Genomic DNA, 24,989 nt, shown 5'->3' with positions numbered 1-24,989 from the left:
TTTTGCCAGTTTCTTCAGTGTAGCCTGGACTTCTTCCTTCAGTACCCTTGGTTCTTGATCATGTGCTACCTCCTGAAATAGTTGAACATTGACCAGTTCGTTTTGGTATGGTGATTTTGTGTATTCCTTCCATGTTCTTTTGATGCTTCCTGCATAATTCAGTATTTTTCTCATAGAATCCAGTATTGGAATTTGAGGTTTGAATTTTTTCTCTGTTCTTTTGACTTGAGAAATGCCAAGCATGTTCTTTCCTTTCGGTTTTCTAACTCTAGGTCTTTGCACATTTCATTATATTACTTTACTTTATCTTCTCAAGCTACCCTTTGGGATCTTCTGTTCAGGTCTTATATTTCAACAGTTCTTCCTTTTGCTTTAGCTGTTCTCCATTGTGTTTCAATCTCTGACTCCTTGCATTACTGTTGTTTTTACTTTTTAAAAATGATTGTTGTTAGTGTATAGATATTCATAACTAAATCCAAAGGAAACGCATTCAAATTCATGAGTCAGTTTTAAATTCATGGTGACCCAATGTGTGTAGAACTATTCCATTGCATTTTCTTGGCTGTAATCTATACAGAAGCAAATTATCTAGGCCTTTGTTCCAAAGCATCACTGGGTAGTTTTGAACCACCACCTTTTAGGTTAGTAATCTAACACAAACTGATTGCATTGCCCAGGAACCTTAGGTAGCTTAATTGTGAGCTGTGGCTTTTAGCATTGGAAAATACGTTTTTTTTTTTTTGGATACATGAATTTTTTTGGCTTAAATTCTACATTGTCTGGTATCATTAGTACCCTTATTTTTTCTGTGTGCCTGATATGCCTTGTTTAACCCCTTATTTTTAGCTTTTCTAAATCTTTTTGTTTTTAAAATGTGTCTCTTGTATACAACTTATAGTTGGATATTTGTGAGACAAATTGGAGATCTTTTTTATTTTAATAGATGAGTTCAGCTCATTCACATGCAGTGAGCCCTTGCACACTGCAAAGTCTTTCACGAGGAGTATTGAGAGATCCATACTGAAGGAGCCCTTGGGCTGCCAGTTGTGACCCCTCTACACCCATGGCTTTCAACCCTGCCCTGCTGTGTCTATACAGGTGGGAGATTCATATGACTCACATGCAGCAACTGGCCAGGCAGGTGGCAGGGTGGAATGTGTGCAGCTGTGGGACACTAGCCTTGCTTGCCTGAGTGGCCTCTGTGACCTGGCTTACCGCAGATCCGTGTGCATCCTTGGCTGGGGCTGGCCACTATATCATGGACTATTTCTGGTATAGAATAAATTATTTCTTCCTGCATTGAAGAAAGTGTAGAAGGAATCCTGCCAGGAGAGGAGCTGTTTTAAAACTTCTTGGAAGGCTGGTAAGGGGCTGCTGTGGGGAACCAAACCTCTGTGCCAACAGGCACCAAGACAAAAATTTAACATTAAATGCATATGAAAGGAAAAAAAAATACCTTGAAATTGAAGTTAGAAACATGTTAAAAAATAATGGCATAGTGTGCTTATGAAATAACATATGGGGGGTTGTGTAGTACAGAAAACATACCGTGGGCATATTATTCATGTAAAAATACGGTACTGGGGCCCTAGCTTTTTTAACTCTTGATCTGAGGTAGAACCCACAATGTTCTCTATCTTCATCTTTGTGATTTTGTAGAAAGAAACCTTTATTAACTCAGTAATCTAAAAGCACCAAGGTAAATAATATCGATAATCATTTAGTGGAAGAAATGCACAGAAGTTTGAGAGAGTGTTAATATAGCTAGAATTATGAAATAAAAGTGTGATGACTGGTACTGACAATGGAACAAGAGGCAGAACATGTCTGGCCCTCTTCTTTTAGAGCCATTGTTTCTGGTATGTAAATACAGATATGTCAGGAAGCAATGTGATCTCATCTTCTGTTTTCTTTCATATCATATTGTCCAGTTATCTTACATATTTAAATGTCTAAATCTAGGATTTGGCTTGGTTCATTCAGTCCATCAACAAATATTTATTAAATTTTTATTGTGTTGAAAGCACAGGCCTATGCCCTAGGAGTGTCATGATCTCAATAAACACACATTCTAATTGGGCAGATAAATTTAAAAAATCCATGCCATAGACTCATAGCAACCCTACAGGACAGAGTAGAACTGTCCCCTAGAGTTTCCAAGGCTGTAAATCTTTATGGAAGCAAACTGCCTCACTTTTCTCCCATGGAGCAGCTAGTGGGTTAAAACCACTGACCTTTTGCTTTAACCATTGTACTACCAGAGCTCCTAATTGGGCAGATAAGACATATTAATAATACCAAAAGATAAATAATAAGTGCCAAATTAATTATATTTGAGATAAGTGTTGGAGGGATTTCAGAAAGGGGGAGTTTGAGGAGCCATTCCTGCCAAACCTAATTAGTATGAACTCTTTCTCATGAGCTTAGTCATTTGGTCTGCAGAGATGCTTTGCTTTTTCAGGCTTCGGCTGATGATGTATTATTCCCTTTCAAGAGGTCACAATTGTGTAAGTGTTCATTCGTCTTCAGGATGAAAAGCTTATAAATTACATTAAAGAATGTATGGTGTCCTGTACTAGATACTTTAAAATCCTGAATTTAATTACTGGTCTGATAGACACGGTGAAACCCCCAAGACTATAGCCCCTAGGGACCCTCCAGGCCTGGAATTGAACTCACTGCCATGGCTTCTAGCCAAACAATAGGTAAGCAAACAAGGTGAACATTTACACCAAGTAGGTGCACTCCTTGGAACAATCAACCATGGGAAACCAGAAGGGCAGTATTGGCACAGGGAGATAGCTCAAAAGGCAGGAATGCATAGGAAAGAAGGACACAGGGAAGAGGTAGCCAGAGGGAGGAAATGGGAAGAGAGCTTTTACATTATGGAGATTGTAGTCAATGACATGAAAGAAAATGTATATGAACTGTTGTATGGAAAATGAATTTGCTCTGTAACTTTCACCCATATCACAATTTAAAAAAAAAAGAAATCCTGTATTTAAAATCAGTAAACTTATAGCATAATGAGGTGGTGCAGGGATACACTTACTTGAGTGTTAGAAGACCTGGGTCTTGTCTTGATTTGGCTGCTTGGTGGCTATGTGATGATCACCTGTAAACTCAGAATAATGAAGATTGCTCTGCTTATTTTCACAGTATTATTACAAGGAATTAATACAATTCAAGTGGTTAATCCTAATTAAATGGCTGTTAAACTGTAGGCATCAGGGTAGGCTGAGGACACGAAGTTGAGCATGATCCCTATCATTAAGAAGCTCATAGCCTAGTAGAATGAAAGTGAAGTCCCGGTGTTTGTGAAAGCATTTTATAAGTTTTGAAATATTGTATGGATATAAAATGACTTCTGACCTGGACTGCTTTCTGAAACCTCAGCAATCCACTCTGCACTTTTTCACTGAGTTCAGGTTGTCCCCTATGTTTATGAAAATCCTACCCATCAGATTTTTATCTTCATATAATAGTCTCTTGTCCCTTTAGACAGGCTTGATTTCTCATCCTCTAGATGCTCATAGTTTGTAAATTTTCTTACAGCAAAAGCAATAGTTTATGTTTTATTACAGATATATGTGAATACAACTTAGCTGCTTGAAGTCTGAATCTTACTGTATTTGCCACTTTGCATAGTACGGTGCCTGGTGTCAGGGAAGCACACAGTAAGATAGTTGCCTGATTCAGTGAATTAAATGAACTATAGATTCATAATAATGTCTTTTTTGTGTTATCCTTTTTAGGTTAAAACTTCAACAGCAATTTGTGAATATTGAAAAGGCAGAGAAAGAAAAAAATGAAAATTCTGACCTAAAACAGGTATGCTTTCAGCAGCTATTTAGCTTTTACTTTTAAAAGTTCTTGTTTAAAGATCTTTGTTTTACATCTTTATTTGAATTTTGCATATAATTTTGCAATCACAATTGATAATTTGTTGATAAGGTTTATGTGTTAAGATAAAATGTTTAAATCTCTTTAAGCATTAGTTTAGTAAGCTTCTTTGGCCAAGTGTTGTTTTTTTAAAGATACTTATATGCTGCAGCCTATAAAGAGTTTAAAGGATAGTATTTTGATAGTCTGAGTTTAAAAAATAGTTTGATAATGGCATTCAGGTTTTAAGTTACTTGTGTGATTGACCTGTGACTTTACATTTCTTATCCATGAGATATTTCTTAATATATCTCCATGAAATCAAAGAATTGTATTTTTGGAAGGAAGTTGTTTTCGTTAAAGTTATTTGGGTTTAGGAAAGATTTTTATAAGGTTAGACAAAACATAGACAAGTATTTTCTGAATTTTATTGTCTTTTTTGTTACTTGTTTGCCTTTAAATTTTGAAGTAATGAGGATGCCATTTTTAGAGTTTATGCTTACATGCTAGCTGGCACTGCTTCATATAAGCAGTTATGGTTTCTAAATCTTAACCTAGGATAGTGCAATGTTTGATACCTGAGAGAAATTATTTAGTAACATTTGCATTGGGCTTTCTGTCATTCTTTGTATATGGAGAAGTATTAAGGTCTTTGAAGGTTGCTTGTTCAGTCAGTTGTAATACAGATTTAATATTTACAACTCCTATTAAAAGTAAAGAATAAATAGTTCTACATGGAGAAACTCATTCTGAATTAGAAATCTGAGACACACAGATTAACCTTAATCTACTGACAATTGCTCTTTGAACGTATATAATCCTGCCTTATTTGACTTTGCTACTACTGTCCAGAAGTAATGGAATTATTTCCCACTTATTTATTGAATAAAGAATCTGGTTTCTTCTTACCCTTGAGTCTCATAATGGATTCTTTTGATTACCTAAGCCTTTGTTGCTCTTTGGTCCCAAACTTCTCTCAGAAAGTAGTTAAGGAAGTCAGTGAAAAAATGAGGACTTTTATTTCTTACTAATTGGTAGAATGGCTTATGGGGGAAATAGATGAAAGTCTACCAAATGAAGATCATTTGTTTGTATATTACTTGAAAGCAGTGTGAATCTTTCTATCTTATTGTTCTGTAACTAGAAAATTAGCTACTAGTTCTGAAAAAGCACTCTCAAAGAAAGTTAAATTGGGATGGGGAAAAAAGCCTAAGTGACATTACATGGTTTGATAAATGACACCAAAGACCAGGGAATCCTTGACATTCAACAGATTTCTCAAAGCATCTTCGGCCCAACACTGGACATGTAGAATGTTTGGCAGCTTCTTAAATACTGTGTGTCAGTGATCACTGCTATACTCACAACTATCCCTGACTGCTCAGAAAGCAGAACTCGTGGAGGGGTTGCTGATTACAGGGTACTGTGGGTACAGAAGAACAGGTTTCTTACTCTTTTTTTAAAATTTTTATTGTCATTTGGGTGAAAGTTTACAGAGCAAATACACTTTTATTGTGATTTGGGTGAAAGTTTACAGAGCAAGCTCACACACATTTTGTCTCATGGCATTGACTGCAGTTTCCCACAGTGCAGAAGCTCCCCTCCCACTTCTTCCCCATAGTTACTTCTTCCCTGTGTCCTTCCCTCCCATGCACTCCTGCCCCCTGAGCTGTCTCCCTGTGAATACACAGCCCTTCTGTTCTCCCATGGTTGTTCTCTCCAAGGATTATATCTACCTAGTGTAAATGTTCAGCTCATCTGCCTGTCTTTTGTTTGGCTGGAAGCCACAGTTCCACACTTGAAAGGCAGTTAGGAGCCATAGTCTCAGTGGTTCCACCAGGCTCTATCAGACCAGCAAACCTGGTCCTTATTTTATTTTAAATGATTTTCAGTTTTGTTCCACATTGTTCTCCCAGAGAACGGGTTTCTATAGCAGCTTTCCCTCCCAGCTGACCTGCTGTTAAAGCCTGCGCATTCCTGGGAGGCTAGGGGTAGTCAGGAGACTCACTCAGATAGTTGGATTCTCTTTTCTCCCCTCCCTGTTCTCCTCTTACTGACTCTTCTCCCCACTACCAGTACCACCACCTTCTGACTTGTTAATTTGGGGAAGAAGAGAAAAGAATCAGCAACAGATTGAGGGCTGTGGTTCTTGATATAACCAAGTTGTATTAAGAGATAATCCTAGCTACTGCTGTTTATAATTTCACTTAAGTTTGTTCTCAAGCACATACCAGTTGGGTGGGGCATTTGTGAGGGAAGATACTAAATGCCCCTCTGATACCTTATTGCATTTGTTTATGGGCCTTGTGTTTCTTTCTTTTTTTTTTAAAGCAAATCAGTAGTTTGCAGATCCAAGTGACCTCACTTACACAGTCAGAGAATGATTTGCTGAATTCAAATCAAATGCTGAAGGAAACGGTGGAGAGGTTAAAGCAGGAATGCCGAAATTTAAGAAGCCAAGCTGAAAAAGTGCAACTAGAAGTTGAAAAGTAGAGTGTGCTCTTTTCTACGTACAAACGATTTCCTCTTCATGCGACCTTATGTATAGTTCTTTTAGTGATGATTCCAATAAATGTTAAAAGTGTCCTGGGACTGGTTGCAAATATCCTTTGACAATGTACAGTAATTTAGATAATGTACTTTGTACTTCAGCAGAATGAGTTTTATAAACTCCTGATTTATTTATTTTTTAAAGTAAGATATCTAGGGAAGAAGGACTTCTACAATTCTGTCTAACCATACTATTTTGAAAACCCTCACAGAAAAACTTCTTCATTCCTTGAGTAAACCAACACATTTCTTCAAGTATCTAACCTATTAGATGTGCCAGAGAACGATGTTTTGGGGGGGAGGCGTGGGCAAAATTTAGAATTATAACTATAGTCTCTTGGATTTTTCCCTTTAAAAAGCCTCATTTGTTTAGATTTTTAAAAATATAACTTGAAATTTGTTATTAGTAGACAATATCGTATCTCTTGGAAGGGAGAAGATGATTTCGGTGATATTGAAGATCTGTAAAAATTGGCACGTGGTAGAAAACTGTGGTTTGAATTTGTGTTGTCTTTATAAATACTACTCTTCTCAAATGTGTTTTTCTGAAGGCCACCATGACACATAAAATTTGTGCATAGTTTCATACATGGTATTAAATTTTAAGAAAAGGAAGTAAACAAGGTATTTGTCCATAATATGCTGTGACACTCTACAGGGTTCAACTTATTTTGCAAAAAATAAAAATTTTTATCTTGGAATCCTCAATTGCGTGATTGAAATATGCTTAAGAATTCTCATGTATCTAGCAACTAGAATATAATTACTGGTTTCTGAATGTTAGTCATAGGATTGTGCAGTAGAGAAGAACTATATTCGGGATCAATAGAAAGCAATTTTAGTCCCAACTAAGACAGTTAAAATCTATAGATCTTAGGCAAGTAATCTGACTTCTCAGAGTTTGTTGTTCTGACTTTTACTATCTATAACAGGGATTTTTAAAATGATAAGTATGCAGAAACAATATCAATTACTGATATTACCTTGACATACCATTTATATGAATTTTACTCTAGCTACAAAATATACCATATTAAAACTTGATACCAGGGTTGATTTTTAACCAGCTTTAATAGGCCCAATTTTTGTAGCTTGGTGGTTATCCGATTTCAGACATGGTTATTAAGTGTTTGCCCTGCTATTAATTAGATGTGAGTCTTTAAGCAAGTTAGTTAATTGCGCCGTGCCTTAGTTTCCTCATATATAAAAGGGAGATAATAGAAGTACCTAACTGAAAAAGATATTGTAAAGAATAAATGATACAGCATGTATACTGTTCTAACTAAGCTCAGTGCTGGCTCATAAGAAGCACTCAGTGCTAATGGTGGTAGTAGCAGCAAGTAAGTGACCATGCAAGAGTGCCTGCAGTTGGAGAATTACAAATGTGGTCAGGCAGATAGTGACCATTTGCTTATACTTGTTATGACATCTGTTCAATCCTAAGAGTTTGTGTTGACTTCCATGCTTGCATACATTCTCCTGACAGGACATTGGAAGAGAAACAAGTTCGGTGGTTAGAAGAAAAGCATAAACTTCATGAGCGTATCACAGACAGAGAAGAAAAGTATAATCAAGCTAAAGAGAAACTGCAGCGAGCTGCAATTGCCCAGAAAAAGGCAAGTGGTTGTTTTTAAAGTGATTTCTATCGACTGAAATGTGATTGAGTGTTTACAACAACAACACACTGCTGTGGACTTGGATCCAACTCATAGTGACCCCTCCTTGAGTTTCCGAGGCAGTATCACTATGGAAGTAGATTGCCCAGCCTTCCTTCCGAGGAGTGACTAATGGGTTTCAACAGCCAGCCTTCTGATTAGCAGTCAAATGCCTTAGACACTATGCCACCAGAGCTCCTAATTGACTGTTTAGGAGAATAAAATGTGTAATTAAAACTGAGATTCCAGTGGTATTGTTTAATTTTATATTTAAATACGATATTTCACTGTTAACCTTGTAAAGATAAATTGGGGAAATCTAAACTGCTTAGCAGGTTTATTTCTCAATTTCATTAATAAGTCACTTGTTCGGAGCTGACATGCGTTTTTCCACAAAGATGATGTTTTTCAGAGTGATAAAGACCATGGAGCTCTGGTAGCATAGTGGCTAAGACACTTGCCTGCTAACCAGACGGCTGGCGGTTCAAACCCACCAGTCACTCCTTGGAAGGAAGGTTGGGCAATCCTACTTCTGTAGTGATACTGCCTCGGAAACCCAAGGAGGGGTCGCTATGAGTCGGGTTTGACTCCACAGCACATAACAACAACAACAACAAAAGACCATGGAAGTTATGTTAACTCTTTCTACACCTAAAGTATTAGGTGATTATTACTAGGTGATGAATCCTGTTTCAACTATGCCTGATACCTGTAACATCTCTGTTATGGTTAAAGTGCTTTGGTGTTTGTAACTCAGGAGTGTAGGAGAGAGTATCTCCTTGTCCCAGCAGGAGGAACTGGGACTCTGCCTGACTTCTGAAACAGCTATGATAGTTGACGATAGTTCACACAGCAGTGATCTTTTTTAAGTTTCACTTTTGCACACAACCTTTCCCCAGAACCTAAAAATGGTTTTATTTTGTTTTTGGAAACGATCTAGAGCATCATGGAAATAATGTAGCCAGATGATTCATGTAAGTTACTGGTTCACAACTTTTTTTCCTTCTTCAGCACACCCATGAAATGTGGCACAGTCCCATCAGTAACCGCTACTTACGGTGGCAGTGAGTCAGCAGTTATTGAGTGTGGGGAGGGGCATGGTAATTAAAAAAAAACCCACAAATTATTTTGATCTGTCCGCATTTGATAAATTCCCTCAATAGTGGCGTTGGTTGCAGGGAGGTGAGAAGATCTGAGCAGAGAAGGTGGTTCTTCCAGGCATAGACACCTTAATGATCTAGTATCTTAATGGTCTCTGTGTTTTTTGGAAAAAAGCTATTCACGTTTACATAAGAGAAGGTAACTCTATATCATTCACATATTCTGAATTTGGAAAACAAAGACACAGCTTCTAGCTGTTCATTTACATTATTGGATATAACTGCCAATGTGTCTTGATAGCTGGAGTCACAACATGAGTAGTCTGTCATTACTTTCCCACTTTCTTGGTTTCTGAATAATACTTTTCTCATAATGCTAGAAGTAGTATAGGATTGAGATTAGAAAAATAACATTCATGATATAGGAATCTTTTGAGTCAGAATTGATTTGATGGCAGTGGGTATAGTGGAATGTAAATGTCTTATACCAAAACATAAATAACTTATTTTTTCGCCACCACGCATGCCACTTCTCTTCCTTTCTTCTGTATTAAGTACATGAACAGTCTGTGGGTATTGATTGCCTGTGATCTTAGAAATCCTATTTAGGCTTCCTTGTACTGTTGAAGCCTGGAAGCATCTGAAACCATATTTCAGCTAGAAATCACTAGAAATTATGAGAGCTGATTTTATCTTTCATGCCCAGTTTTTAGAGATAATTATCTTAGAGATCAGATTATAATTATTGAGGTTAGTTAGCCAGGTTGACTTCTTTTGGAGCAAAAGTGACATCCAGTGGTGAGAGAGATTACCAGCTGATCATAGGTGTGCCAGAAAGAAAGAAGGAAGATAACTTTAAGAAGCCTGAAAAGTAACATTCAATCTATTATGACTGAGGATGACTTTTTTGTTGTTTTGTTTTTCCTACTGAAATACCTACCAAATGATTGGGTATAGACATAGTAAGTATTCACTTCACTTTTTAAAATCTGATGTGCTGATTGTGATTTAAGTCATAGGAAATTGTTAAGCTCAATTCAATGAATAGCTGTGACCCAGAGCTGTACCATGTACCATATACCATGTGGGACAATGGCCCAGGAGCTTAGAATTTTACATTAATTAACGTGAATGTGACATAAAAATGCTATTAAAATGTATACAAGTATATGTTATTTGGGGACTGGAAAAGATCTTAGCATTCAGATAGCTAACCCATTCCCCTCTTTTTAATAGATTAAGAAATTAAAATGGTAGATGCTAAAGACCACTTAACTAGTAAGTAATAAAGCCATGACTAGAATCGACATGGTTCAATTCTCAGTCCAGTGCTCTTTCCACCGCACTGATATGCTATAATTTATAACTTTCTTTGATTCTAAATGCTTTACTTCTTTTCTCTTTATTATAGTCATGGAGCAAGAGTTGTATCTCCTGTGGTAAAATATTCACTATAAAATTAATTTGTGTAACTCAGTCTTCCCATTCAAGTTAAAGTTACTGTATGAAAATTTGGGCGATGAGGTCACATAAATATTTAGTTATTTGCCATGGTTGATATTCTATGAAGTTGCTGTGAACACTGAATTAGTGACTACTTAACTAACCATGTTTGACCTCAAGTGAAAATGTGTGCATTGGGTAACTTTAAGTTTTTTTGCCACTGTGCCCATGTCGATGTCCATGAAAGTCACACAAATATTGGTGTTTGGGAATTACAAATAAATGTTAGCAAGTAGGCAAATTAACTACAGAATTCACAAATAATGAGGACAGATCGTAATTCTTAGGAGTACAACAGATTTTTTAGATTCTTTCTTTAAATCACAGAAATTACAACTTTTTTAAGCAGAAAGACTTAAGTCACATAACATGAACTCTAAGACAGAAATTGTAATCCTTTTAGAGTTACTTTCCTGTGAGAAGTTCTAACACTGAAGAGTAGCAACTTTATTTCCCTAAAAAGTGGAGAAGATGACACATTGTCATCTGAATTGCTTATTTGTAACGCTAAACTCTTAAAGCATGAAGCTTATATCATTTCTGGTAAGTGTTTTTAAGTAAGGTCTTTAGTGTAAATGATACCTTGCTGTGCTGATTTATTTGGAAAAACTTGATCAGGGATCTTGAGTTGGAATGCCCTTCTGTGATTGATGTCGTCTTTGTGTATTTCTCCCTACATTTGGAAGTGTGAATATCAGGAGAGATCTGTTTGCATGATGACAATGTGTTGTGCTTTTTTTCTTTTTGAAAAGAAGTGAGAACTTGCTATTTTTATTCTAAGGTATCTGTCTCTGAAGTAATTGTCAATTAGATCCCATTATGAATTTTTTCATAAAACAGAAATGAACTGTACACTGAATTTGTAAAATATCTACCCAATATATTGTATGCCTAGAATTATGCAGTATATTGAGGAGAAAATAGAAACCATGATTAAACTCTGCCTTTGAATGATTATATAAACTGGTTGGAGAAATAAGATACTATGCAAGAAAAACCTAATGAATACTATTGGTCACTTACAGACGATTCTTATGGACACTAAAGTTTGAGAACCACCATGCTAGAGAAAAGCATGAAGACAGGGAGACCAGTTAGAAACTCTTCTAGTAAACTTAAAATGAGATTAAAAAAAAAAAAAAGGCTGAAATTGTGGCTTGAGGTATAGGAATAAAGATGAAGGGTGAATCCTAGAGGTATTTTGAAGGAAAAAAAAAAAGAATATGGTAGAAAATAAGAACAGTAGAATATGAAATGTTTTCGCTATGAGGGGATCTAAGTGGAGTTACTATAATGGAATGAAGAATGTGTGCCAGTTTAGGACTAGAAAGAGAAGATAAATTTGACCACACACGTGTCTGATATGAAGTGATGGCAGGAAGTCCAAGTAGAAAGGTCCTAGATTCTAAGTGAATATATTGTATAGACAATTAGAAATAATGGAATACAAAGCATGTTGTTGTTGTTGTTGTTGTGTACCGTCGAGTCACACCTGACTCATAGTGACCCCTCCTTGGGTTTCTGAGGCAGTATCACTATGGAAGTAGGATTGCCCAACCTTCCTTCCGAGGAGTGGCTGGTGGGTTTGAACCGTCAGCCTTCTGGTTAGCAGTCAAGTGCCTTAGCCACTATGCTACCAGAGCTCCCAATTCAGATTAGAAATATTTAGAAACTTGAGATTTTGGATATGATTAAAGAATACAAAGAGGATTAAGTTGATTTGGAAAGAGGAACTAGATTGTGTTATGAAAGCCATATGAAAAGAAAAATATGGAGGATGCCATGTCGCTAGATGTAGGGGACTATTATTCCAAACAGAGAGAATAGCAAGTACAAGAGAGAAGCAGGGATCTACTTGACATGTTAGAAGGAACATAAGGAGACTAAGATGGCTGGGATGGAGAGAAAGGTAGTAGGCCAGATAATGCAGGGACTTTGGCTTTTATTCTGAAGGAGATAAAAATATACTAGATAATTTTGAATTGAGAGATGATATAATCTGAATTATATTTTAGAAGAATGTGTGGCTTTTATACAGAGGGACAAAAAAAGACTCAGGGAGATCACTTAGGGACAACTTCCGTAGTCCAGGTAAAAGATGATATGACTTGGAAAAGAGACCAAGTGATGGAGTGGTGGTCAGATTTTGTATATATTTCAGAGGTGGAGCTAATAGTGGATAAGGCAATATGAAAGAGAGATTGATCAAAAATGATTAAGATTCTGGGCTTGAACAACTAGTAAAACAGAAATTCAGTTACTTATATGGAAGGAAAAAGTTTGGGGGTAAAATAAAGTTGTCTCTTTTGAACATGTTAAGTTTGAGATGCCCATTAGACAAGATGTTAAGTAGTCAGTTGGATACAGCAATCTAGAGTTCAAGGCAGAGACCAGAGGTAAGATTTGGGAGCCATCGGCATATCAGTGGTATTTAAAGCTATGGGATTAGATGAAGTCACCTAGGAAGTAAAGAAGAATTGAGAGAAGAGCTCTAAGAATTGAGCTTAGAGGAATTTCAAAGTTTAGTTCCAATGTTTTTATTATAGCCGAAGATAGAATTAATACAATATAAGGAGAGTCAATAGAAAATATCCAAACTGACATAAAGATAGAATAAATAGTAGGAAAAAATAGAACACATTATAAAACACATGTGAGACACAGTTGAAAGTGCTCGTATATGTGCAGTTGGGGTCCATGAAGGAGAGGAGAGAATGGATCGGACACAGTGTTTGAAGATGTAATAGTCAAACTGTCATAATCAAACTTAACCAAAATCAAAGACAAAGAATCCTGAAAGCAGCACAGGAAAAATGAATAGTTACCTACAAAGGACAACCAATAAGACCAAGCTCTACTTTCTCAGCAGAAACAATGCAGGTGAGAAAGCAATGATATGATACACACACACACACACACACACATATACGTATACATACATATATATATATAAAAACCCTGAAAGAAAAAAAAAAATCTCCAACTAAGAATTATATACCCAGCAGAATTGTCCCTGGAATATGAGGGTGATATTAGGAGATTTCCAGGTAAGCAGAAATTAAGGAAATTTTTTAAAACCACACCAACTTTACAAAAGATACTAAAGGGAGTCCTTTTTACAGAGGACCAACAACAGCAAACAACAAGCGATGGTTAACACACGTGATGACATATCCCAGAAACCGACCCAGTTATAGATGTATCCAGAGTGAAATAAGCTTGTAAGACTGTAAACAAGGAACCAGGGACATCAAACCAAACAGAGGGAATAAGTAATGTAGTTACAGAACTTCTAAATGGTGAGGAAATCAACACAATTGCGAGATAGACTTGGGAAGAAAATAAATCAGGGTAACCTCAAAGAAAAATAATAAACCTTTGCATCAAAATAAGAAAGGGGACAAGCACAAATATTTAGCAAATACTAAAACAATAGCAATGAAGGAGATAACACGATTCATAAAAAAATGAGCTCAGCATAGAAAATTATATGGAACAAAGAGATCAGCAACACCATAAAAAACACATAACAGATGACATTAATAAATTCATATTTGTCAATAATTACACTGAATGTCAATGGATTAAATACACCACTCGAGAGAGAGAATTGCAGACTGCATAAGAAAACATGATCCATCAATATGCTGTCTACAAGAGACTCATCTTAAGACACAAAGACAAAAAGAGACTAAAAATCAAAGGTTGGTAAAAGAGATACCAAGCAAATGGCAACCAAAAAAGGGCAGGAGTGGCAATATTAATTTCTGATAAAATAGACTTTAAGACAAAAAGGACCATAAGAGACAAGGAAAGACATTATATAATGATTAAAGGATCAATTGAACAAGAGGACATAACCATAATATTTATGCATCCAATGAAAGAGCCCCCAAATACATAAGGTAGACTTCAATAGAATCAAAAAGACAAATAAATGACTCCACAGTTAGTAGTGTTGTTGTTATGTGCCGTCAAGTTGGACCTGACTCATAGTGACCCCTCCTTGGGTTTCCGAGGCAGTATCACTATGGAAGTGGATTGCCCAACCTTCCTTCTGAGGAGTGGCTGGTGGGTTTGAACCTCTAGCCTTCTGGTTACCAGTCAAGTGCCTTATGCACTATGCTACCAGAACTCCAGTAATAGTAGGAGACTTTAATACAATAAAAGATAGACCAACTGGGAAGAAACTCATCAAAGACACAAAAGAAATAAACAATATGATCAACCAGCTTGATCTTAAAAGACATCTACAGAGCATTTCACCCAACAACAGAACAATATACATTCTTTTATAACATACATGGAACATTTTCCAGGATAGACCTGCATAAATTTAAAACATAGAAATACTGCAAAGCATCTTCTCAGATCACAATGCTATAAAATTAGAAATCAACACTAGGAAGACCAATGAAAAGAGCAAACACATGGAAACTGAATAACACCCTCCTCAAAAACAACTGGGTAATAGATGAAATTAAAAATTCAAAAAATTCCCTGAATGAAAACACAGCATACTGAAATCTTTATGAGACAGCAAAAGCATTGATCAAATGGCAATTTATAGCAATAGATACATCAAAAAAGAAGAGCAAGCCAAAATCAAGACCTTAACCCAAGGTCTCCATCAAGTAGAAAAAGAGCAGTAAAAAAAAAAAAAAAAGGCCTACACTGAACTATTAGGTATGTTTATGCATGGGGAAGTGTGCCTAAGACCATGTATAGGGTTGGCAGACAGTGGTTCTACAAGTATATTGGTATGTTATGTAAGAATTCCCAAGTATGTAGTAGAACTGACAAGGGGCAAGGTTGAAGTCACTTCTTGGCCACAGCCAGCTACCCAGAGGGAGCAAGTAGTTGGACCTGTGGGCTTGGGACCATAGTTGCAGGGACATCAAGCTTAGTTGGTAAAACATACTACCCAAAACATTGTTCCACATCCTACTTTGGTGAATAGTGACTGGAATCTTAAAAGCTTGCAAGCAATCATCTAGATGCAACTATGGGTCTCTCCTCGCCCAGAGCAAACACGAATGAAGAAAACCAAAGGCACATGGAAACAGTTAGTCAAGGGACTGGTACACTGTGTGATCCTCAGCCTGTATGACTATGAGACCAGAACTAGATGGTGCCCAGCTACCACTAACAACCACTTGGAGGGGGAGCTCTGTAGGAGATCCTGGATAGAGTGGGAGAACAATGTGGAACAAAACTCAAAATCATAAAAAAAAAAAAAAAAAGAGGTTTGCTGGTCTGATATAGCCTGATAGAACCACTGAGACTGTGCCCCCTAGCTGCCCTTCACATCTGGAATTGAACCCACTCCTGTGGTTTCCAGCCAAACAAAAGACAGGCATATGAGCTGAACATTTACATTAGCTAGATACACTCCATGGAGAGATCAGTCATGGAAGAATAGAAAGGCTGTGTATGCATAGGGAGACAGCTCAGGAGGGCAGGAGTGCATGGAAGGTAAGGACACAGGGAAGAGGTGACTATGGGAGGAAGTGGGAGGGGAGCTGTTGCATTGTGTGAAATTGTAGTCAATGTCATGAGACAAAGTGTATGTGAGCTGCTGTATGGAAAGTGAATTTGCTCTGTGAACTTCCACAAATCACAATAAAAAGAAAAAAAAAAAAAAGCCTATAGTCACCAAAAGAAAAGAAATAACAAAGATTTGAGCAGAAATAAATACCAAAAACTAAACCAAACTCACTGCCATTGAGTCAATCGTGACTCATAGTGACCCCTCCTTGGGTTTCTGAGGCAGTATCTCTACAGAAGTAGATGGCCCACTCTTCCTTCCAAGGAGTGGCTGGTGAGTTAGAACCGCCAGCCTTCTGGTTAGCTGTTAAATGCCTTAGGCACTACTCCACCAGAGCTCCTAGAAATAAATGAAACAGAAAATAGACAATAGATAAAAGCAACAAGAGTAGAAGTTGTTCTTTGAAAAGATTAATAAAATGACAAACCACTGGCAAACTTAACAAAGAAGGAGAAAATGCAGATAACATGAATAACAAATGAAAGGGGTAATGTCACAACAGAAGCACAGAAATAAAAAGAATAATAAGAGAAAGAACTATACTCCCAACAAATTTGAAAACCTAGAATAAATGGACAGATTTATAGAAACACCTTACTTACCTAAATTAATACAGACTGAGGTAGAAAATTTGAACAGACCCATAACAAAAGAAGAAATTGAACAGGTCATTAAAAAATTACCAACAAGAAGAAAAGATGACTTCACTGGAGAATTCTAGCAATTATTCAGAGCAGAGCTGACACAAATCCTACTTAAACTATTTCAGAACAAAGAAAAGGATGAAATCCTCCCAAATTCATTTTATGAAGCAAGCATAACCCTGATACCAAAACCAGGCAAAGACACCTCTAGAAAGGAAGACTACAGAGCAATATCCCTCATGAATATAGATGCAAAAATCTTCAACAAAATCCTAGCCAATAGACCCAATAATGTTATCAAAAAAATAACTGGGATTCATACAAGGTATGCAAGGATGGTTTACCATTAGAAAATCAATGTAATCCATCACATAAGTGAAATAAAGGAAAAGGATCAAAGGATCATCAATAGATGCAGAAAAGGCATTCTGTAAAATCAACACCCATTCCTGATTAAACTCTCAGCAAAATAGGCATAGAAAGGAAGTTCCTCAACATAATAAAGGGCATATATGCAAAACTAACAGCCAACATTATTCTCAGTGGACAGAGACTGAAACCATTCCCTTGCAATAGAAACCAGAAAAGGATGCCCTCTATCTCCACTAATATTCAACACTGTATTGGAAGTTCTCACCAAGGCGATAAGGCAAGAAAGGGAAATCAAAGACATCCAGATTGGTAAGGAAGAAGTACAACTATCCCTTTCCAGATTACATGAGCCTATACATGGATAATCCAAGAGACTCAGCAGAAAAAACCTACTGGAACTTATTGAAAGATTTAGCATAGTGGTGGGATACAAGATCAACATACAAAAATCAGTTGGATTCCTCTGCAACAGAAGAGATTGCTGAAAAGGAAATAAGGAAGTCAATACCATTTACAATTGCTACCAAAAGATTAAAAAATAAAAATACTTAGGAATAAATCAGAACACAAAAGACCTATACAAAGAAAACTACAACTACAAAACACTACTTCAAGAGACTATAAGAGATCTACCTAGGTGGAAGAACTTACCATGCTCGTGGATAGGAAGATTGAACATTGTGAAAATGTCAGTACTACCCAAAGCAATCTATACATTCAATGCAATCCCAATCCAGACATGGAAGTACCAATCACTAATTTTTTATATTGGAAAGGAAAGAGACTCAGATAAGCAAAGCACTACTGAAGAAGAACAAAGTAGGAGGTATCACACTCCCAGATATCAAAACCTACTATAAAGCCACAGTTGTCAAAACAGCCTGGTATTGATACAATGACAGACACATAGATCAGTAGAATAGAATTCAGAACTCAGAAATAGTGGTCAGCTGACCTTTGACAAAGGGCTGAAATCTATTCAATGGGGGAAGAGACAGTCTCTTTCATAAAGGGTCCTGGCACAACTATATATCCATTTGCAGAAAAATGAAACAAGATCCATACCTCACACCACACACAAAAACTAACGTCAGATGGATCAAAGACGTAAATGTGAAACCTAAAACTATAAAGTTCATCAAAGAAAAAACAGGCAAAGTTAAAACAAAAAACAAAGTCACTGCCATCGAGTTGATTTAGACTCATAGCGACCCCTCCTTGGGTTTCCCAGGTGGTATCTCTACAGAAGAAGATTGCCCAGTCTTCCTTCCAAGGTGTGGGTGGTGGGTTTGAACCACCAGCCTTCTGGTTAGCAGATGCCTTAGACACTATGCCACCAGAGCTACATGCCCATAAACCAAGGAACAGATAAACAAACTGTGGTACATTCACACGATGGAATATTATGCAACCCTAAAGAATAATGTAGAATCTGCAAAACACCACATAATGTGGATGAACTTGGAGGACATTATGCTGAGTCAAATAAGTCAATCACAGAAGGACAAATACTGTATATTGTAGTGGTGTAGTGCCTAAGGCATTTAACTGCTAACCAGAAGGCTGGCAGTTCAAACCCACCAGCCACTCCCCAGAAGGAAGGTTGGATAATCTACTTTGGTAGAGATGCTGCCCAGAAACCCAAGATGGGGTTGCTGTGAGTCGAATTGACTCAATGGCAGTGAGGGGTTTTTTTGTTTGTTTGTTTTTCGGTTTATTGTAAAAAGTCAAGGAAAGGTTTATGGATAGAAGAAAACTTTCTTTGTTGGTTACCAGGGAGGGTAGGGTAGGGGATGAAAAGGTCAGTGGTTCAAACCAACTAGCTATTTCACAGGAGAAAGCTGTGGCAGTCTGCTTCCATGAAGGTTTATAGCCCTGGAAACCCTATGTTGCAATGCTGCTCTATCCTGTAGGGTTGCTGTGAGTCTGAATTGACTTGACAGCAACAAGTTTTGTTTGTTTTTTAATTACCAGTAAATACATAAATATATACTTGTGGCGGTGACGGTCAGAAGAGTGGTTCCTTTACAGGGTAGGTAGGAGGAGGCACAAGGGAGCCTTCTGGAGTGCTGGAGGATATGGGACAATGGAAAGCATAAGAAGGAATGCCAGTAGCACCATTATTTTTAATAGTCCCAACTGGAAATAACCCAAATGACCCTTAACAGTGGACTGGGTTAATAGACTGAATTATGTAATATTCATAAGTGGACTACAGAATACGACAATGAATGAAAAATACCTGTAAGCAATAAGAGGAATAAGTCTTACAAGCGTGATGTTGAATGAAGGAAAAAAGCCATTTAGAAAAGTGTATACTATGCTTCCATTTATATGAAGTTTTAAAATGGGCAAAAGTAAGTTATAGCATTAGAGGTAAATGAGTTAGTTACGTTTTCAGAGGGACTGATTGGAAGAGGGGAAAAGTAGGGGCACTTTGAGCATGGCAATGTTCTTGACTTGTGAGGCAGTGACATCAGCGTTTGCCTTGTGGTTTTCCATTTATGTTCCACAAGCCTGTTATACTTCAACTTAAAAAAAAATAGAAAACAAATACCTGAAAGTTTTTATGGCTACTAAAGAATCTGTCTCTTTGTTTATATTAATTAATTAATTAATTAAATGGGGGAAAAAATCACCTTTTTTCAGCATACTCCTTTTGCATTCTACATAGATTTCCCCCATATTATTTAATGAAATCACAGCATGTTTGTTTTTAGAATATCTTCTTCACTTTGTCTACTGCAAAGTTTAATTTAATTTTTTTTTCTAATGTTTAGAAACTGAAATGTACACAAAATCTACCTTAGCTTCCTGATCCTTTAATCTTGCTGCTTTGGTAGCAATTTATTAATACAGACATGCTTTTAATGTTGAGTTTTGTTTTAGTTCTTTTAAACATATGATATCTTCTGGGAAAATTTAGAGCTCATGATTCCTAATCATGACAGGCAGACTCATTAGTAAAACTCGATTCAGTCCCTATTTAGGTTTGTTACTTACAGCAATTTAGTTATTGATACATGTTTTCTGGTTTGGCAGTCATAATAGTTCTGTTTGTCACACTGAAGATATCTTTGCTGTTTTTAATAAGACTTACATCTACCAATCTTTGCTCCTAATATTCACTGAAAATACTAATTTCTAACTAAAATTTTTGGTAAAATATTCATTGTATCATTTTGTTCAAATAAGAGATTATGTATTACCATACTTGCTAATATGAATTATTTCTCTCTTTTTAGAGAAAATCTCTTCATGAAAACAAATTGAAGAAACTTCAGGAGAAAATAGAAGTTTTGGAGGCAAAGAGAGAAGAACTAGAAACAGAAAACCAGGTGCTAAATAGGTAATGTTTTATATGTATATGTGGTTATTTCAAAGTTATAGAACTTTGTTTCTGAGTAAATACATTTCATGATTTCTTTCAAATTACATATTTGTAAAATTTCTAAAGCTATTTGATAATCCCTAATCTAATATCCTGGGTTTTTTTCTTCTTCTAACTGTATGGTCCTCCCAACCAGAAGGTTTCTTTATGTGCCAAGTGTTTGTTATGGTTGGGAGGAGAGTGTGAGTTCTTCCTGCTGAGACAACAAGACAATTGTAGTTATTGCATGGTTTTTAAAATTTTGGCTACAGCTTTGAATCAAGGACCAGGGTTTGGTTGCCTGGTGTGGAAAATATCATTGGGCTATCCCTTCTGGTTCTGCAGTCATATCCCAGCACAGCTAATAATCAACATTGTTAGCCTTTTTTACATAACGAAAACTTAGCATATTAAGTTGAATTTGTTAAAGTTATATATTTCTAAAGGGGTTGTGAAAATCAGTAGTAGCATTTATAATGCATTTGGTTTAAGTTAATAAAAAATCTTTTCAAATTCAGCTAATTAGTGGTAGCCTTCAGCATTTAGCTATTCAGGTGCTGGACTTTTCTGTTGTGTGAATTGCCTGTATATCAAACAGTGATGTTTTATGATGTATATTGTTGGTTTTGAGTATAATTGCTACCAAATGCCAACAGTTGTTTTTTTTTGAATACCCAAGAAAGCTTCTAGATTGTGAAATTAATGCCAGCTTTACTCTGTTCTGAAACAGGAAATCACCAAATTCATTCTAAAACACAATCAATTTGCTACCTCTTCATTAATTCCAATTGATAATGAAATACCAAATCAAGATTCAGCAGCTGTGGTACACACCATGTAAAACTTTGAGAGGTTTTGTAACTATATTATCAGTGTGATTGCCAGGAAGGTCATGTTACGACCATTAAGAAGATGATTGTGAAGGCCGTATGAATTAGCTTGTTTCTTCAATTCATTTTTCTAAAGTCAGGTAGCTTTCCTTTGGTGATTAGCTACATTTTTAAAACTAGGTTGAGCCATACGAACTTACCTGTATTTGACCATATTTCATGTACAAAAACTACAATTTATTAAGATTCAACATAATATTTTCTGTATTTCCATCTGATTTCTTCTATAAGATTAAAAAAACTCTGTTTTTTTTACAAAAGTCTCTTTTTTAGTTTCAAGATTCATGGGTAGGGAGAGGGCAAATAAAACTTTTAAGTGAGTTGTTAAGTGGCAATGCTAATAATGTTCACATGTGATTGAAATTTAATGTCATCTTTCTGTTTACCACTCCAGATAAACAGAATTTTATCTATCCATTGCATATAGATAAAAATTTTCTAATTTAGAAATTCATTTCTTCTAATTTAAAGTTATGTTCTGTGAACCCTACGGTTCTTCTATAGATTATAACTGTATTAAAGAAGAGTAACAATTTTTTTTTTCCTTTTAAGACAAAATGTTCCATTTGAAGAATATACAAGGATTCAAAAAAGATTAAAGGATATACAAAGAAGACATAATGAATTTAGAAGTTTAATTTTGGTTCCTAATATGCCTCCCACAGCATCTGTTAATCCTGTTAGTTTTCAGTCATCAAACATAGTTCCAGGCATGGAACTATCCTTTCCTCCTCATCTTCAGGTATGGGCGTTTATTTTAGGGAAAAACGTTAGGCAAACATTTCTGTAGGTTCTTTCCTGATAAAATAGAGAGTTAAAACTTCAAATTACGAATATGATCAGTATGCAGAATTAGCTTTAAGAGTGGCATATTCATTTTAAGCTTAGTCAGTTTTAACTTTTCCATCTCATACACCAGAGAAGTTGCCTGAGAAGCAAAGTAGATGTGAATCTACTCCGACTATCCTTTAGTGATGGGGCTATGAGCAAAATCTCCTAATGGGCAGTAGGAGGAAAAAAGGAAACTTGATTGATTGGTTCTAGAATAACCTAATCTTTACTCACTCTTGTAATACTATCATTGAACATTTACTATATGACATGTACTGTAATATGCCTTTTCCATACATAGGATTTTATTTAATCTTAATGAAAAGTGCTTTGAGGCATTATTCCTAATTTACGGATGAGGAAACTGAGTCAGAGAAATAAAGTGACTTGCTTTATTTAAATAAAGTGGGTCATAGCTATTAATGGACCCTTGATAGCACAATGGTTAACCCTTGTCTGCTAACTGAAAGATTGGCGGTTCAAACCCACCCAGTGGCTCTGTGGGAGAAAGAACTGGCAGTATGCTCCTGTAAAGATTATAGCCTAGAAATCCCTATGGAGCAGCTCCACTCTGTCCCATAGGGTCTCTTTGAGATGAAATCAGGTCAACAGCACCCGCACCGAACAACAACAACACAGCTACTACGTAACAGAGTTAAGTTTCAAACTTAAATCTGTATGATTCTAAAACCTGATCTCCTTCTAGTTAGTCTGTTAGTACACTAAAATGTTGAATGAATCCAGTTGATTGTCTGATTTTCAGAAGACAGACTATTAATAAGTAACTGCATTTTATAATATTGTAAGTTGTGAAGATTTTAGTCACTTAGTACTTTGTTTATAGAACACGGCTATTAATCTCGCCATTAGAAAAGCTGCCTGTAAGTAGACCTGAGTTCTGTTTTAGCCTCTTTAGATCACTCCTTGCTGAATTTTATTGCCAGATAAACAAAACAGACTTTGGGATTTTGCTTAAGGCTGGAGCCTGAGGCAGGAGAGAAGTGAGTACTAGTTAGTAGTCTAGCCCGTGCTGCTCTGTTCTTAAACTGCTAAAATGGTCATTGTTTCATTGCCAGATATTACAGGCCAGAGCAAGAGGCCGCTGGAGACTGCTGCCTCAGTTACTTTTCCATAGTTTTTCTAACATTGCTTTTGTTCTGCTTTCCCCACATTTTAAAGGAGGAACAGCATCAAAGGGAACTCTCTCTACTGCGTAAAAGATTAGAAGAACTAGAAACAACACAAAGAAAACAACTAGAGGAACTTGGATCTCCTGGGGAGTGATGTGCTTGGAGAAAAGGCAGATCAAAGGGAATGAAAACATAGTGACTCAGTAAAGTTCCAAGTTTCAACATCTGCGGCATTTAGATATTTTATTACTGTTTGCCAAAACACTTGCGTGTGCCTCGGGAAAAGGTACCAACTACATACTGTCTTTTATGAATTTTGGGATTTTAGGGTACTACTGACAAATGAAGCATTAAAAAAAAAATACATTTCAGTGACATTTACAATATTATTGACAATGTAAAAAAATGAGACTAAAAAAATGGGAATCAAGTTTTTAAATTATTTTATGTATTTTACTTCATTGAATGTTTTATCGCATTTTGCCTAAAATATGCCTGCTGAATCCCTCTCTTCCTCATCTTTGAGATGCTTGGCAGTAACAGGGTCAGCAGATACTTTCTGGTTTACTTAAAAGAGTTATAAACCTCGAGTTCTTGGAAAAAACTGGCAATTTAAAAGCATAAAAAACAAACAAAAATGATCTAAATATATATTCTTTACAAAAGGCTACCTTTTCTAAAACCTGTGTGCACATAATTTATTACAGAGCTTAATAAATATTTTTCTATCTAACTATATTGTCTTGTGTTTAATTTCACTTTGACCATACACATTTAGCAATGTAGTTCTCACTGAGTTTGGCTTTGTTGAGTTAGAATTAATAGAAAATAACAAAGTACAAATAATAATTAAACTGTGGCTGTATAAAAAAGAACCACTGATTGTAAAACTTGAACCCAGCGGGTTTCCTATAGATGTGCTGCTGGTAATTTAACTTTGCTTTCCACTATTTTGGATCTAACCAAGTGTGCCATCATTTATTGTTTTTCCACTGTGCATCTAGCAGAAGCTTTTTATGTAACATCTTTTAGAGGAATTCTGCTGGAATAATTTCATGGCCACAAGGCAGAGTTCAAGCCTGCCAAACTAAGTGGAATGTTCATTATCTCGAAGCCTTCACAGTCAAAAATCCAAGTTTACAGTGGAGACTATGAATGTAATTGAGCAGCCCTTAGCACCAGTTAGCAAGAAACCAGATTGGCTTACTATATAATGTCACTGCTTATTCACATAGAATGTACAGTGACATCATGTTCCTGAAAAATAATTGATTTCCATAGAATGCACCACTTAGAATAAAAAAAGCTATTATAGCCAGAAAATTGAGAGGAAAAAAAAGACAAAAAGAGTCCAAAGTTACATCAAAATGTTTATTTTTGGATATAGACATTTAAAACATTCATCTCCAAGAACAGCTTCAATCAGGTATACAATAAGAAATAGACTTTAATTCCTAATACGGAAAAGGTAACTGAATAATTTTTAAATGCTGCTGTAGACACTAGTGTTAGAA

The 24,989-nt window shown here is 36.2% G+C and overlaps 1 protein-coding gene across 1 annotated transcript in view; it reads left to right on the top strand.

Annotated features, from left to right (window-relative positions):
* Nucleotides 1-23,629, top strand: part of CEP83 (centrosomal protein 83) — a 116,883-nt gene extending 93,254 nt beyond the window's left edge. The window contains exons 11-16 of the mRNA XM_042781689.1: nt 3,756-3,831; nt 6,214-6,371; nt 7,919-8,048; nt 20,500-20,603; nt 22,067-22,256; nt 23,525-23,629. Of these exons, the coding sequence (XP_042637623.1) occupies nt 3,756-3,831; nt 6,214-6,371; nt 7,919-8,048; nt 20,500-20,603; nt 22,067-22,256; nt 23,525-23,629 (763 nt within the window). The remainder of the gene's footprint in view (nt 1-3,755; nt 3,832-6,213; nt 6,372-7,918; nt 8,049-20,499; nt 20,604-22,066; nt 22,257-23,524) is intronic.
* Nucleotides 23,630-24,989: the final 1,360 nt, after the last annotated feature.

The sequence above is a fragment of the Orycteropus afer genome, unplaced genomic scaffold, assembly GCF_000298275.1.
Source record: "Orycteropus afer afer isolate SDZICR_OR568_19922 unplaced genomic scaffold, OryAfe1.0 scaffold00151, whole genome shotgun sequence".
Classification (NCBI taxonomy): Eukaryota; Metazoa; Chordata; class Mammalia; order Tubulidentata; family Orycteropodidae; genus Orycteropus; species Orycteropus afer.
This window is presented reverse-complemented; position numbering and strand designations above follow the sequence as displayed.